Source organism: Homalodisca vitripennis, chromosome X, assembly GCF_021130785.1.
Source record: "Homalodisca vitripennis isolate AUS2020 chromosome X, UT_GWSS_2.1, whole genome shotgun sequence".
Lineage (NCBI taxonomy): Eukaryota > Metazoa > Arthropoda > Insecta > Hemiptera > Cicadellidae > Homalodisca > Homalodisca vitripennis.
The window spans coordinates 94,213,972-94,231,036 of NC_060215.1; the positions used below are offsets into that span (position 1 = coordinate 94,213,972).

The 17,065-nt window shown below is 30.8% G+C and overlaps 1 protein-coding gene across 1 annotated transcript in view; it reads left to right on the forward strand.

Moving 5' to 3' along the window:
- Nucleotides 1-13,772, forward strand: part of LOC124369578 (sex-lethal homolog) — a 63,992-nt gene extending 50,220 nt beyond the window's left edge. The window contains exon 5 of the mRNA XM_046827613.1: nucleotides 12,469-13,772. Within this exon, the coding sequence (XP_046683569.1) occupies nucleotides 12,469-12,713 (245 nt within the window). The 3' untranslated portion in view covers nucleotides 12,714-13,772. The remainder of the gene's footprint in view (nucleotides 1-12,468) is intronic.
- Nucleotides 13,773-17,065: the final 3,293 nt, after the last annotated feature.

Below are 17,065 nucleotides of genomic sequence, written 5' to 3' on the forward strand. Positions count from 1 at the left end.
TTTAGACGTATACCGTAACATTGGTTTGCTGTAAGTGAATATCTTAACAGATACAATTTTGGATTGATTGTAAATAAACAATATTTTAATTTAATACGGCTTCCTCTTGTACTTAAGTGTGTGAAGGACTGCACACGATCGTTGCAACATCGCCCTCAACGGTCTGAACATTCATACGTTCCGAGCAGGTGCCAGCCGTGACAAATGAACAAAATCTATTTAATTAAGTTAAAGTGGTGTTAAAAACTATAGTTTTAAACTATGTTTACTAAAATAAATTGCCTTTAAAACAAAAATAATGACTATAACATGACCAATGTTGTTTTTTTTTTATCAATCCCGGCTGAGAATAAAAGTTAAAATAGTTTACAAACAACTGGTTTGACTACAATTTTTATCCATATAATTAAAAATTCTAAAATTACGATCTCAGTTAGTACTTACTATTGTACATATCTTATATAAAACTTTGGTCTGAATAGGATTACAAGTTTTCCTGGTTATGAATGTTCAAAATTGTAGTTTGGTTGAAAAGCACAAAAACATTACAATTTTTCGTTCTTGCCGAGATGAAACTTAAATTTAAAGTTTGTAAACAATTTGATTTATTTTTAGATGCCGAAATAAAAAAGCTACATTTTAATTTAACTCCCGTGATTTTCGCTCAACTAGTTATTTGTGATCAATGTTCAAAATAGGTTATCTGTAGTTTTTGATGCGAGAGTAGTATCCAACCAATGTTAGCCCATGCTTGTTGCTTAAAATCAGTTCAGATACTGATGCTACTGTGCCTTGGCTGACACTTGTAAACAACTTGTACACTTCTAAACTTCCTTGGCGTCTGTAACTAGTACTGGTGATTTAAGTTATGTTATAGTCAGATTTTATTTTGAAATGTCAGACATTCGTGAAAGGTTAAGCATAACCAATCTAAGCAATTTTGGATGTCTGTTGAAGCTACTTATAGAAAGGTCCATTTCAATGAGGTTTAAACATTGGTGTTTAGAAACAAAGAAGGCTACAAATTGAATGATTTTGGTAGGGCCTAATTAGTTTTTTAAAGATGAACTGATGTTAAAAGTAACTTGTTATAACCATACTATTTTATTTTATTTTGTATTTTAAACTGAGAGAAGACTTCGGTTTTTTATATATTTTTACAAGAAATTTAAAACCTTATTTTCTAACTATACTGCTTTTAACAAAGCCTCTTTATAAAAATTGTTTAATTAATTAGGTTTTAAATATTTTAACAATAATATATTAATGTATATATTGGTTCTGGAGGCTAAAGTATTATAGAACTGCAAACTGTTCTCTATAAGTATTATTGCTATATTCATGGAGTACCAATGCCATTAATAACTGCTACAAAACAAACATTTTTGCTTAAAAGTCTGAAAAACTTGTGGCATTTTTGCTAGGAAAATTTTCATCTAAGCTTAAACCCTGTTTTGATCCCAGAGTAGTCAGCCTACTGTTACTGAAATCGTGAATCAGCTGGTCATTGTTATTTGCCATTTTTCACAGTAAATTGTTCATACAAATATGTTTACAATGATGACACTTATTAAATTACTACTTTATAAGTGTGTACGTTATATAAAATAAAAACAACATTTTTAAAATCAGACTTGGCTTACAAAGGCCACCAAACTATGACTTGATACACGTTGTTTTGCACTTATAATATATTGAAATTGGACTTGTATTATAATTTGTATTGAATAGAACAGTTATATTATAACTGTAATGAAAAACTATGTAAACCTGAGCCATTCTAAACAGTTGTGAAACATCACTTCCTACAATATCAAAAATATAAATAATCGGTTTGATTAAAAAATCTAGGTTATTAGAAAAACAAAACCTTGACAAATATATAAAATAATGATAAAAATTAAGAATTACTTGTCCTCTATAAAACAAACAAGTGTTTGAAATGGTGTTGACTCTCACCAATAGATTACATAGAAATACTGTCTAGACTAATGTGAAGCCATCCTGAAGGTTAAGAGGGTTGTTTAGTGATATTTTTCTTGTTTTTAAATGTTAGTAGGGTCAGTTATTATCTGAAATGAAGTAAACATTAAAAATACAAATTATTAGACACATGTCTTTAAAAGACTATGGAATTGGTTACTGATTCTATATCAGATAGAGTACAAAATTACAACACAACCTCACATTTAGACTGAAAATCTTAGGAGTTACAAGAGTGCAGCAGTTCATTAGAGGAGGGAAGAACTTGTGATGCAACTACAGTACAGGTAGAACAAGTATATATTAATGGAACATGCACATAGCTATGTTTACAAGAGCTGATATTCCTACATGTAATTGTTCTGCAAGTTAAACAAAAATTGGTGAATTCTTGAAGAAGTTGTTTCTTTTTCTGCTTTGTTCATCAATAGAAGATTCTTTATTATTGTTATTTATTATTCTTGATAATAAATATTAACAAGCTTTTTTGAACTCTGTAAAACTTGTAATATTTCTAAATTTGACATATATTTTTTATTCAATGACTCAAATTCTTTATTGACAATAATTTTAAGAAATGCAATAGCATCAATTGTTCGTTACATATACATATTAGTTACATTTAAGTAGTTAAATAAATAAAGAATACATACATTCTGCGATATTATTGTTTATCTTAAGGGATGATGCCTTGTAGGAACTTGCCTCACTTATGTATGTGACTTGCCGGTCAAGTCCTTGGATATAATTTGGGAGATTATTGTATAGGCTCCAATGTAAGGCTTCTTTTCTGTAATGGTCCACATGTGGATGGACAAATGTTAGTTTGAGTTATGTTGTGTAATTTTTAGTTGTGAGTAGTATATCCTGTAGTGAGATCTACGTTAGCTGTATGCAACCGTTCTATATACAATGATGACAGTCTTTTCGTACAATTCCTCTTGGTCTCTCTCTGCATGTTTCCATTGGTTAGAACTCAGGAATAGTCCAGATTGTTTTTTGTTGTTGTTGTTGTTTTTCAGTGTTATACTATATTTAAGTTTGTGGTAGATGTGCCTCTCCAAGCTGTTAATCCGTATCTCAAGTAGGGCTCAGAATTTAAAAAGGCTACTCTAGTTGCATTTGTGTCAGTTTGATTCTTTTAATTACATATAGTGCTGTGGCCAGCTTTTTGCATAGTTCATCTACAAAAAAATGATTATCAAGTTTAAGAAATTGGCTTATAAAAACTTGAGAAACTACAATGAACTTTTTCAATCAATCAGTCATTTATTTTTTAAACACATAGTGTATAACAACGTCATTAGTTAAAGCATAACAGCAATCCATGCTAGCCTATAATTATTAACTATAAATACATTTTTAAAATTCGTCAACCCTTTAAATACATGTTTTCTTTACTACATTCAAGAGTAAAGTTTTTGTCATTGTCAAAACAGTGAATATTTTATTGAATGGGCCTATGCCTAATCAAAAATTACAATTTAGTGATCCAGATGTAAAATGAACGTAAAATTTATAAAATACAGTGATGACAAAGGACTGGAACCGTGTTAAAAGTTGGCTTATACATCAAAGTACAAGCATTTTTCAGTAAACAATAACAATAGTGATTTTAGACCTGTTTAGGGACATGCCTTTGACTTCACTAGGCACACAATAACACAATCAATAACAACAACCAACTCAACCACCCACCAACCAACCAATAACTCAATAACTTCAACCAACCAACAACCAACCAATAACCATAGCCATAGCCATTCAATAACTTTTAACATCCTGATATTCAAACCTGTTTTGAGTGCTAGGTTAAACATACTTTATGTAACAATATTTAGCCTATTCCCTGTTTCATAGCCATGATTATCAGCTATATGTTGAAAAGCATGGAGGTTTTCTTCAGTGTTCATTAGTGTATAAAAGTGTACAGATATGAGAGATCAATAATGCCTAATTTGATAAAATATGGTTTACAGTGGGCCAAATTTGGTAAATTACAGATAAGCCTAATGATTTTTCAAAACAAACAACTTATCACAATATCTGGAGTTTCTCCAAAGGATGATTCCATAGTTTAGCCGACTATGTACAAAGGTGTAATACACACTAAGCAGGATATCCTGAGTTACTTTATTTTTATTAAATATCTTATCAAGAATATAGCTTTTGAAATCTTTGCTGCCACTTGATTGATATGATGCTGCCATTTTAAATCACTTTGTAAATATATGCTGAGAAACATGATTTGAAAGACTTAATGTAAGATATTGTGGTTTGTTGAGAGTGTAGATTAAGTTTATTAGCATTGGATTTGTACAGAATGATCTCAGAGTAGTATACACATTCCCAAGTCATCTGCAAACAAAAAGGTCCGTACACTGTTACTTTGCACATTGATATACAGGACAAAAAACAATGGCCCCAAAATGGAACATTGTAGAACTCCATGAGAGTGCTAGAAACGTTGCTGTTTAGGAATAAGGTTTGACGTCTATTTACTAAATATGACTTTTACAGACTTACAACAGAGTCACTGAAAGAAACTTATCCACTAAGATGCTTTGGTCCACTTTGTCAAAAGCCTAGGACATATCATAGGATCTAAAAACCACACTAGAATGGTTCTCAATAACGTCATAGGGGTTCATTATTAATTGTTGAACAGCTCCAACAGTGCTCTTCCTAGCTCTAAAAACAAACAGATTTTTTGATAGTAAGTTATTGGTTTCCAAAAATTGTACAAGTTGACTATGTAAAAGTCGCTCCACACCTTCGGATGTTCAATACTATGGGCACAATAGATATAGGCCTACAATTGTCACATAACTCATTTGCTCCACTTTGGTGTATGGGTATTACCTTCCTAACCTTCATTAAATCATTAATTAAAAGTCATTCATTAAAACCTTTATTACAGTGTTGTCAATACATGTACCACCCCCATCAGAAGTGGCATTAGGTACTTGTGTAGGTCTTGTGATCTCAACTACTGTTGGAGTTAGATTAAAACTGTTTATAAAAATTTGCAGTTGTAGAGTTTTACTAGTGAAAGACATAAAATCTATGTTGAAGTCCCCAACCAGAATAAGATTGTAATTCTCACCATAGACGTAATTCTAGGAAAGCGTAGGTGTTACCTTGTGATGGATGGTAGAATGACGCAACAAAAGTTTTGAAATCACAAAGGAGAACTGCTGCCACCTCAAATTGAAGATCTTCAACCACTGATAGAATTCTGTTGTAGATCACAGAGTTTATATCTTCCTCTATGAAGATTAACGTTTCTCCTCGTTTGGTTTACCTACAAAAATAGCTGACAGTATGGTAGCCAGGCATAACAAGATTGCTGATATCATTACCAGAGATCTAGTGTTCACATATACACATAACATCAAAATGGTTATTTTCAGCCACCAGGTTAAGAATATCAGTTTTATTTATCAATCCTTGTACATTCTACAACATCAGTGAACATTATGCTTGTGTAGGCCTATGTATTTAGTACCAACACCATCCCCCATCTCCAAAAAAGAATCCTTTGAAGCATCAGAGTTGCCTTTGTTTGAGTATCTAAAGCAACTTATGTAGATACCTTCTGGCCAAAAATCTGCATCAAACACCTTAGTCCACAGTTATAGGGGAACACCAACCTTAAAGGAACTATATCCTGGACATCTGTTTTTTAATTTGGTTATTTAATAATTAGCTTTAGCACTGCTACTTAGATACTCTGTGATATCTTCACATACCACATTTTCAGAAAATCTTGAAACAAAAACATGTCTATATGTTTCTACTACTTTTAGTTTGGCATTACTCATAGTTGCATGTCCAGTAAAGAACTTATGTTGGTTAGCACCAGTCTTGCAACAAGGCATATTATGCTTTTTATATTTAACCTCAACAAAACTATCATTGCTGTCACTTACCTCCAACTCCACTGATGTTGAATTAGGCCTAGGTAATACTGCAGTACTTCTAGTCCGTTGAAAACCATTTCTTCGTTCAAAAATAGTTTTTGTTGTTTTTAGTAGGTTTCGAGCTAGTCATTCATATGACAGGATTGGTTTGAAATGTTTAGGATCATAAAAATGTCCATAGTCAGCTTATCATAAACATATTCAAGCACTTTGTTATAACTTTGAACAGTCTGTGAACATAGCCAACCTGTCAAGGCATTTTGAGGCTCATCATTGGTGAATGACTGAGATCCAAGTCACCACTTCATGTTTGGGAATTGAAGAAAAGTCCAGGTTGTTCCTCTCCTCCAAAGCACTAACTCCCCCCTCCCCCCCCCAACAAATTTCCATGCTATAATAAACACCAGTTAATAACCCTTGTAATATTTTTCATGTGTTCCTCATATAGGGATTGAATTGATTTGAAGTATATACACCAATTCTAAAAATGTTCATTCAGATATTTGTCTGGATTAAGATAGTCACATCAGTTTTTCATTTGGGAGGCTATATGAGTGACACAATCAGTCATTGAAATACAACTGTAATGACAGTAGACAAGTTTACTAACCGTTTAACAAGTAGCATACATGTAATAGGAGTAGTCAGTAGAGGCTAAAAGAACAATCATGGCTAAAACTAAAAACAAAGGCTATGTAAAATCCATGCAGGATTAATAAATACTAAAAACAAGCACTCCATGCATTTAAAAGGAAGGGTTAAAGTCACTGTGAGATAAGGCAAGAAACTCATTTTGATTGTACAATGGGTTTACCAATAAGGAAGTTAATTTGTTTTTAAATTTTGACGTCTTCAAGGTCCAAACTGAGCCTGGAAGTTTATGAAAAAATATACTACCTTGGTGATGCAGATTAGATTTAGATTTAGTGAGCCTTTTGTATGGAATATCAATAAGACTTCTATTCCTAGTATTACATCTATGGACATCACTTCTTAATATTAAGCTCTCATAATTTTCCTTAATAGTTGTAACGACATTAAAATATATATATAAACCACAGTCGTGATATTCTGGGTTATAAAAGTGGTTTATAGCTAATTTTTGAGTTGACTTTACATATGATTCTAAGAGCTTTCTTTTGAAATATTAACACCAGAACTACCTCCCCATAGACTAAGCCCATACTGGATTAGGCTTTGAAAAAATGAAAAATATGCTGTCTTAACATATTCAATAGGGACCCTTAGTTTTCTCAAGAGATATATTACTCTAGATAACTTACTACTTAAAATATGTACATGCTCATGCCAAACTAACTTAATATCTAGGGTTACGCCCAGTAAGTTAACACTATCTTTAAAAATATTTACATTACTAAGGCTAAATATAATTTTTTGTGTTTTATTTATGTTAAACATTAAAAGGTTGGCTCGGAACCAACTCGAGAGGAGTCAAGTGAGTCCTGCAACGATATGACCAAGTCATGTATATCAGCATTAACATCAATCAGAGTAGTGTCATCAGCGTAACAAATTACACCAGAGTCGGTGTTACAAGATATGTCATTTACCATAACAATAAATAATAATTATGGTCCAAGAACGGATACCTGTTGGACTCAGTGCACAACAGCACCTACTCGAGAGCTTCGACCATTTACTTTGACAATCTGCTCTCGGCTGACCAAATTAGATCTGAACAATTCCAAATTAGTATGATTTACACCGAAGTGCCTTAATTATTCAAGCAATATGCCATGTGATACACAATCAAAGGCTTTACTGAGGTCAGAGTGTTATCCCTGTAATAATGATGTTATTTCCCCAAAAACTCAGTACCTGTATATTGCTTCCTTTCACCATTGCTTCGCAACATATTGTTTTAATTGTATAAAGTTGGCATTTTAGCGAGTCAAGGATGTGCATGTATGGAAAATTTACTAAATATGATTTATTTATATTTGAATAATTACTACATATTATTAATGTTTACAGAACCATAAATTGGGTGTAAAAAATTACCAGACAAGAACAAGAACTCAGACCCTTTGCTATCTTTCCATCCCTCGTGAGGGTTGAAAAATGCTAGCAGGTCACTTGTTCATGTCTGCTTCAAAGGCGTCTAGCCATACACTCTCAGTATTTCAACTGTTGCATCCATGAATAGTTATAAGTTACAATTACATTGTCTTTTAGTTGATATTTATTTAAAATTTAGAATGTAGTCTTGTTTATTTTATTGTTATTTTGTTAAACTTTTGAATTAAGATTTCATAATTTAACTTAATTTTTAAAATGTTTGAGTTTTAATTAAAAACCCATTTTAGTATGGTTTTATGTTTGTTCAATCATAATAATGTATTGGCAGAAATCTAGAGATCTAGAACAAAATTTTGGCAAAAAATGTGGCTTTGTTGGAAAGTCATGCCATTCTGGCGTGGCTCACTAAGGGTTAGATAGCCACTTTAAAAGGCATTTAGGAAGCTCATTTTTGAAGGCATTTAACACCTTCACTGCTAGTTTATATGGAATGAGACAGTTACTATTAGTTCTCACACTGTGCCGCCACCATGAGATGTATGCCGCAGTCATCGTGTTACCAAGTTTCAACCAAATCCTTTTTTGAAGAAAATTTTACACTTAGATAATCTGTAAACCTAGTTTACTAGGTTTATTGCGACACCTTTGAAGGAAAGTGAAAGTATTGCGGCACAAGATTGTAATTCCGTAGGACTCATGGTATCTATTTTTAACTTTTTCTTTTTCGTCAAATCAATAATAAAAGATGTAAACTGTGACTGTATTTTCCGGTTGATTACATTAACCCGTAAATTAGTCTTGGATAACTTTAGAAAGAATTTTATATAAGATCTTGCCTTTCTCATGATTACAAAATGATCATTCAACTTGTAAGAAAGATTATCTACAAAGTAATTTTTTAGAAAGTTAAAAAACAGATACACTACTCCATATTCACCATTTTTCTTAATGAGCATAGTGGTGGATCTCCACAATTATGATTCATCATTTATCTTAACCATTTATTTGCATAAGGATGTATTTAAAATACCTTAGCAAATGTCTTCTTGACCTGTGTCTGTTCACTTTTTAAAAGCCATTGTTGTAAAAACGTTTCAGAAATTCAAAGTTAGTGAGATGGAATGGATACTACCAAGACTTACATCTACTTTATTTGTAATTTTCCAATTTTGTTTGGGTTTTGATCTTCTGTAGTTAAGTATACCAGAAACAGATGTTAAGTGTGAAAGTTTGTGTATAAAGGCTGTTTTTTTAAACCTCTGATCTGACGCTATGATGGCCAAACAAATGGTAGGTCTGCGGTGTGCACAGTAATCAATTGCGCATCTTCCCCACTGCAACATATGTTACTGCGAAGTTGAAATAGCCTGTTTGCTCTGAGGTGCAGTCACATAAACATAGCTGCCATTATTTAGTCTTCCACCAAATGTGAATTGAGGAGTTTTCTTTGTTTCCTGCAAGCAGAATGGAATAGTGCTGCAGAGATTATTTGGAGAATGTGCCTTTGTTTATGGAGAAAATGTTATGAGTGATGGTGCTGTGCATGAATGGTGTTGAAAGTTTAAAGATGGCTGAACTGATATGCATGATGAAGGATGTCAAGGACGCAAGTCTGTTGCTACAGACGGCCTTGTTGAATGAGTTAACAAAGTGCTTAGAAAAAACTGTATTCTCAATAAGTGCTTTGTCTTTGGAATTTTTAGTACATTCAAGATTTTCTCTTTATTTTATTGTTACAGAATATTTATGCTACAAAAGAATTTTTTGTTGGTGCTACAGATTTTGACTGACCCTCACAAAAATTGCTGAAGGCTTCAGCTTTAACATTCTTGGAATTGATCCTTGAATTTGACATTTGGCTATCTTAAAACTTTGACACCATTCACGCACAGCACCATCACCCATAATGTTTTCTCTGCAATTACGGCACATTCTCTGATGGATTTCTGCTGCACTAATCTCTTCTGCTAGAAGGAAACTCATAACAATTCAAATTTGGTGGGAGAATCAATAGAGGTGCCCATGTTTATGTGACTGCAGCTCAGTGCAAACTGGCTACTGAACTCTGCAGTGACAAATATTATACTGGGGAAATCGCACAATCGACTACTGCGAACCTATCCATTGTCTGGCGACCATAGCATGAAATCGGAGGTTGAAAAAAAATTGCCCTTGTACAACTGTTAAGCTGTAAAAATGTAAGTAATTTAACAGTATACAACTCAGTGGTTGATCAGATATACTTTATGTATTGGATATGTATTTATTTATTTATTAATTCCCCAGTGGGTACATGGAATCTGTAGTATCAGTGGCTTATATTTTGTAACACATTTTCTGATAAAAACAAAAACAACATATGTTTTATTTATTTCAACCAAAAGAGGTACTACAAAATGAAATCTTAAAAAGTACAGATTTTATCAACTCCTTACAAACATTAAGTAAATTACAATTGATTTATTTATTAAACCATCTGCTGGAGTCTGTAGATTAGTACTTTATAGGTCGTCCTAGAGCTAAATTAATTGATTGATAATTATGTTAAATTATGTTAAAAACATAAACCACGACACTTGTAAACTCACAAACTATTAGCTTATTTTACAATCACTTTTAGGCTATCTGCTATAAATAATACCATAATTAATATTGTACTTACGGTTCATGTAAATATTTATTGAACAACATGTTTTCACACTTCAAAATACGCGTTGTAATAAAATAAAGTGTTATATCAGTGTTTTATCATAACATCCACAGGCGCACCAAACAATGAACAACTGAGACTGACTCGGGAGTTCTAAAATAAAATAGGAACCTTAGAAACATGTCACCATAACCTTAAGACCACATGAAATTGGTTTGGATTGACAGTAGGATATAAGACCTAATTTATTTCAGTCATTAAAATTAATAAAAAGCTACAATGCATTATAAATTGGGAGTTCTGGCGTCAGATAATGACACAACCAATAAAATAGTTGCTTTTGAAACAGCTTTGTCATGATGACTGCTTACCGACAACTATTACATCCAAACGAGAGTATAGGTCTTAGGCTCTTGTTTAGTTTAAATAATATTACTAAAATCTGTTGTAACTTTTATGTACAAATAAAACAATAATTAAAAATAAAATAAAAATTTGTTGGTTTTCAGATGATGAAACTTTTGTTTGCTTGTAATTTTTCAAATAAAGACATAATTTCAAAAATCTATTGCATGGAAACTATACCTCCTACATGAAATCGGATAATTAACCATAGTTGTTCTAGAAATGGAACTTTTCATTAGTGTAACTTTGAAGTTTCTATAAAAAATAATAACAATATGAAATTGTGTAAAGTTACTGAATTTTGTTGTGACGCTTCTAGTCAACTGCCACATATCATGACTTTTACAAATTATTGTAGTTTTTCTTTTACTATTTGTAGGCAAAGAAAGGTCATTTATGTTTTATATATGAAAATGAAAGTTCAGAATCTCATTGTTTCATTGACATATGCTATGTTTGAATGAAATATAATTATAAACATTAAATCATATGTTAGAGAGAATAGTACATGATCGTTAGAAAAAATTAATGCTACTCTTAGGGTTAAAGTGCTGAAAAAAATTTGTCCTCAGTTCTATTAGTCTGCATTTAGAAGGGGGGAAATCTGTGTTTACATAAGTTAGATTTATTTTTATTTCTTGGAAGAAGAAATAACAAAGAAAAATTTGGTTTCACACTTAGATGCACAGTATACATGGGCATGCCATACAATTATACCTTACATCGTAAGACGAATCGTCAATAGAAAAATAGGACTGGTTCTTTTTTTCATGCGATATGTAATCATAAATCAATACATTTACGTGTCCCTACACATTCACAGAATTTTCGTGAATTATAATGTACATGACTATCTAAAATAAGGCAATATGGATATTCCTATATGTCCTATCTGGACCATCTATATACCATGCTTTAAGGGTTAATATTTTTTCTCTGCTATTCATCAAACGTATAAGTCTGAAATTCGTTAAAACTTTTTAAATGAGGTTTGTCGGTTGGAAATACGTGCAGCTCAGTTGTTTCATAGACTCATCGGAATGAGTGTGTGGAAAGAGAATTAAAAAGCCAACAGGTAAAATCAATAAAATAAAATTAGTAGTTAAACAGTGTAAAAGAATGCCATGCACCTACTGGCAGGTTAAAGAGAAAGAGAGGAAATCCTTTACTGGAATATACAATTTATTGCTACCTCCAAAATAAAGAGAAATTATTGTTCATACAAATTAAATCAATACATTGATTAACATGTAGGAAGTTGCATGAAAAAAATACATCCGTTACTTGATATAATTAATCAATGGTGTGTATTATTTTTTATTATTTATGATGCAGAAGCTCACTCTTTAATGTGTCTAAAATGACACCTTTTTTTCTTGTGTGCTAATTGTATTTTTATCAGGTATAGTTTTATTTTTTATTTTTTAACTTTCATATTTTGAGTAGGGTTGATTGGTTTTGTTTCAGGAGGCAGATTTGAAGGGGGCGCTCGGGGAGGTAGAGGTGGAGCTTCTCGAGGCAGTGGTGGACCAGTTAGCGGGCGTGGTGGCATGCGAGGAGGTCGTAATTCAGCTAACTCCTTTAACAATCACCTTGTTACCTACCCCATCCGAACCAACACTGGCTTTGGTGCTCTGCGGCAGGAGAAGTTGCAACAACGGTACAACCCTATCTCTTTTGGACTGCCTAACAACGGATATGCAGCTTTTTAAAAGTGATGTAATTTAATACAAAGTTACTGACTGTTTGTATGTATATATTGATATCATTCTTTAGTTGTAACTTTTTCAAAAAGAAAACTATATGTATATGAAGTTTGAGTTTTGGTTAAATTAGTATACTGTATATATTTCTTACAAAATAATAATGTGATAGTTCAAAGAAAGCGTCTGTCTTAAAAGGAAAAGAGGACTTTTTTATTAGTTATTTATTTGGAAAACTGGTTTTCTCAATAATTAGTGTTCTATTTTAGTTTCTGTTTGTGCCGAATATAACTGTAGTATGAAATAGTGTAAATATATATTCTTTACGTTTTAGAATAGGTTGTAATCAGTTTTAATACAACCGTTTTTAAAATCAGATGTAATTTAAACAATAACAGTTTTATAAATGAATTAATATAGATTAACACTTTTAGCTTCACGTGAAGAATCATGAAAATGATGCTTTCATTTACTGAAGAGTAACATAGATATCAGAGGCTGAACGTGTTAATAAAGTTATTCTTATCAATAAGGAAGATCATATATGTATTTTATAAACATGGTATAAGTTGATTTTTCATACATTACTTTTATTTTGAAAGGATAACGGAATTATGGACATTTGTCATTTTTCTGTACAGAAACACATTTCAAAATGTGAAATACACACTATCTCATGAAATACATCATGGTTCTCTTATATATATTTTTTTTAATAGTTGCAAACTAAACATATGTTCTAAGAACTCACATTTACTTTTGCCTTATCAATGGTGGAATCCATCACTGTTAGTAGTCGAAAGAGTATGTTTCCATAAGGTATTGTATAAAAGTATCAACACAATAAATTGATTTTGTTGTGTTGTACTATAAATCACAAAATGTTATATGATGAAAAATATTATTACAGAGTTACTACTCAATTTGTACTAAATGAAATCATTTTTCTGTAGCTAAGTATTTAATTAAACTTGTCTTAACTTTTGATAAAACATGGTGGACAAGCAAACGTGTGTCACTGTGTATATTTTGTACACTCAAAATAATTTTTATCTGTAAACACCTATACTCAAACAATTTGGAACAGATGAATAGCAAATAACACAGTACCAAAAGAATTATTTATGATTGCAAATATACTGGCTAAAATGTAGTCCAGTAGAATTCCACCCATATTAATGCACAAAACCACAATTCAATCTGTACCACAGGTAATTTCTGAAATTTTCCTTTTTTTAATTAATTACTTACTTTGATATAAACCACAACAATCTCAAATAATAATTAAAAAAATCCTTACATTGATTACACTACATATAATATTTAGTTAATGTAATACATTTTACATTGGTTAAACCAGTAACATTACAACAGTACCTTTAATTGTAGGTAAAAACATTTGTAGCTTACATACTTTTTTTAAATAGCAATTGAATTTGCTAGATATTTTACTGCACATAATATAATTGTTTTTAATTAGTGTATGAAAGTTTTTCATCATAATTCAGGGTGTTTTAAAATGAATATGAGTGGTTTAAGGCGGAAGAGAACAGCTTATAAACTTTCTGCCAAGATGTTCAAATCGCTCAATTTTCGAGGGGTCCTGTTATAGTTGTAAAAATAATAATAAATTTGTTTATTTGTTGTAAGACATGTTAAATGCATTGACAAAGTCTATTTCAGCTACAGACTAAATATCATTGTCTCTAAATAATATTTAATAAGTATAATACATAAATATTATATATATATATATATATATATATATATATATATATATATATATATAACAATATAAGACATTAATTATCTAGTTGAGAATTATATTAATTATATCAGTTTATCTTAAAACAATCATTAAAATAACAATTTATTTTGTTAATAGAAAAAACTCATAAATATTTTAGAAAGGGTTTTTTAACAGCCATTCATAAAGTTTATTTTTATAAATTTTAAGAGGGTATTTTTCTATCAGATGTTTCAATTTGCTATGTACTTTTAAGCCAATTACAACATGACTATTCAAAGATTTGGTCAGTCGACAATATTTAATTAAAATGTTATTTCTGTTTCTTGTGTTATAATTATGTGTTTGTGTATGGTTTATTAAGTCCTTATTATTTAAAATTTAAACAGATAAGTCAAAGAAATATAAATTAACTATTGTAAGTATTCCTTGGTTAATGAAAACAGGTTTACAATGATCGAAATATTCAGCTTTACCAACAATTCTAACAGCTTTCTTTTGTACGACCATGTGAGGATGTGTTGACTGACAGATGCATATTTGGAGTGTTTCCACTTAAAATGAAATGCCAATTCATCTCTAAATGTGAATCTGGTCGTCCCGTAACAAAAGACAGTCGGTATTTTCAAACTGATGATTCCATCCATAAATGTTACTACCTCTTAGAAAATTAAGCTTTGTTTTTACCCATCTTTACTAATATCTATAGAAGCAATAGAATCAGAATTAAAGTGTGCTTAGGTTTATACTGAAAATTTTATTATTGATTTATCTAGATGAAATTTAAATTTATTTTCTTGGAATCAATTCCAAGAAAATTCCAATCAATGTTAGTCAACTCTAAATTTAATTTGGTTGATACCCTGTGTACTACAAAGTCTAAAAACCCTTTTATCCATTTTGAAACACCTGTTACAGTTTTTATGCATGCTGTTGAGAGGAAATGATTATTTTAACTTGATCATTAAGTTTGATTATGTAGCTTTTGGTTTTAATGGTTAGCTAATTAATCACATTATTATAACTGTTTCTATTATTTACCCATTTGTATTTTTAATATTTATTGTACTGTTGTGATATTTACACATACTATTTTTACTTTTGAATATTTTTTGTTTGTTTGTTAAGTGATGCAGTACTTTTCTTTATGGTTTGTCTTACATAATATGTAACAAGTCATACTTATTTTATCATAATATTATAACTGATAACTGAGAAATAAGTGACCATATTTTTAAATGTTGGTTTTTGTTATATAATTATTGTATTATTTTACTATTATTAATTATTGCAAACGTTGTCTCTGTTTAAATAATATTCTCAATAAAATGAGGTATGACAGTTTCATTGCAAAATTGTATCCGCATACAAGTTTTCATTATAATTTTTTTTAATAAACATAACTATTAAAGCAATTGTGTTAATTCATAAAAGTTATTTTCCTAAGTTGTAATGTACACATTGACATTAAAAACGTTTAACTACTGGTAAGATATAGTGCCTGCAAGAGTTTTGAGATGGGGACTTTAAAATAAGAAGAGATGAAGTCTTAAGAGGTCAAAGGCTTCAGAAATTTAGAGGCTAGTTTAGGATGAAAGTAATAATAAATCCAAAGGTAAGCTTTTAGGAATAGGATTGTTGATTAATGCAACTTTTAAGAATTGCTGGCAAAGAAAGACAAGGTTAAAAATGTACTATTATTTTTACTCCTTTACTGTCGGCCAATATTCAAAAAACAATTACAAAATAATATTCCTTGTAGCAATAAACTACCCAACAGAAGTATCATTTCATGAAACATTTTATGTACCGTTCATAACCCAAATTTTGCTTTGAAAAAACTTTTTGATGTCAGATGTCTTTGTTACTAAATGCAAGTTGTTGCCTTATAGTAATGGTTACAATATTTCTAGACGCTGGAATTTAAAAACAAATTAATCACTTTGTTTTAAACTGTCAATAATGTTGATAAATTTTGTGGTTTTCATTAACTTAAAGAAATGGCTAGTAAAAATATTAGTCAAATTAGTGTAGTGTTGACATGATTCTTGACGAAGACTTCTTCTACTCAGATTTAAGTGTTGGACCTAGTCATGTATTTGTTGATACAGTGATGTTAATCTGTTTTATTTACAAATGCAAATAACAAAAAGCTTTAAAAGTACTTTAAAATATTAAAAGCCAAGTTTTCCAGAATGTCTTGAGCAGTTTAAATAATGGTAAGTAGTTTTTGTACTAAGTAGCTAGTAGCTGTAGTGTGTGTTTTTTTACATTGGTTGTATATTATACTTATTCATGCATTATTTACTTGAGCATTGGTAATATTATAGACAAAGAAATGTACTTTCATTATGTTGTCTTCCACACTAAAGAATTTTGAGTTTTATTAATTTTTTGTGATTGAAAGTAAATGTGTTGTTTTGAAAATTTGTAGATACGTTTTATTTAAATAACATGTTTGCTACCAAGCACCGCATATGTACGGTGCTAGGTCAGCTCCCATAGACTATTGGTTAAATACATGATATTACATATAGACTAGGAACAATTGGTGTGATATTCACCCTACACCACAAAAATATTTTTATTCAGTTACGTTAACATACTGTGTAAT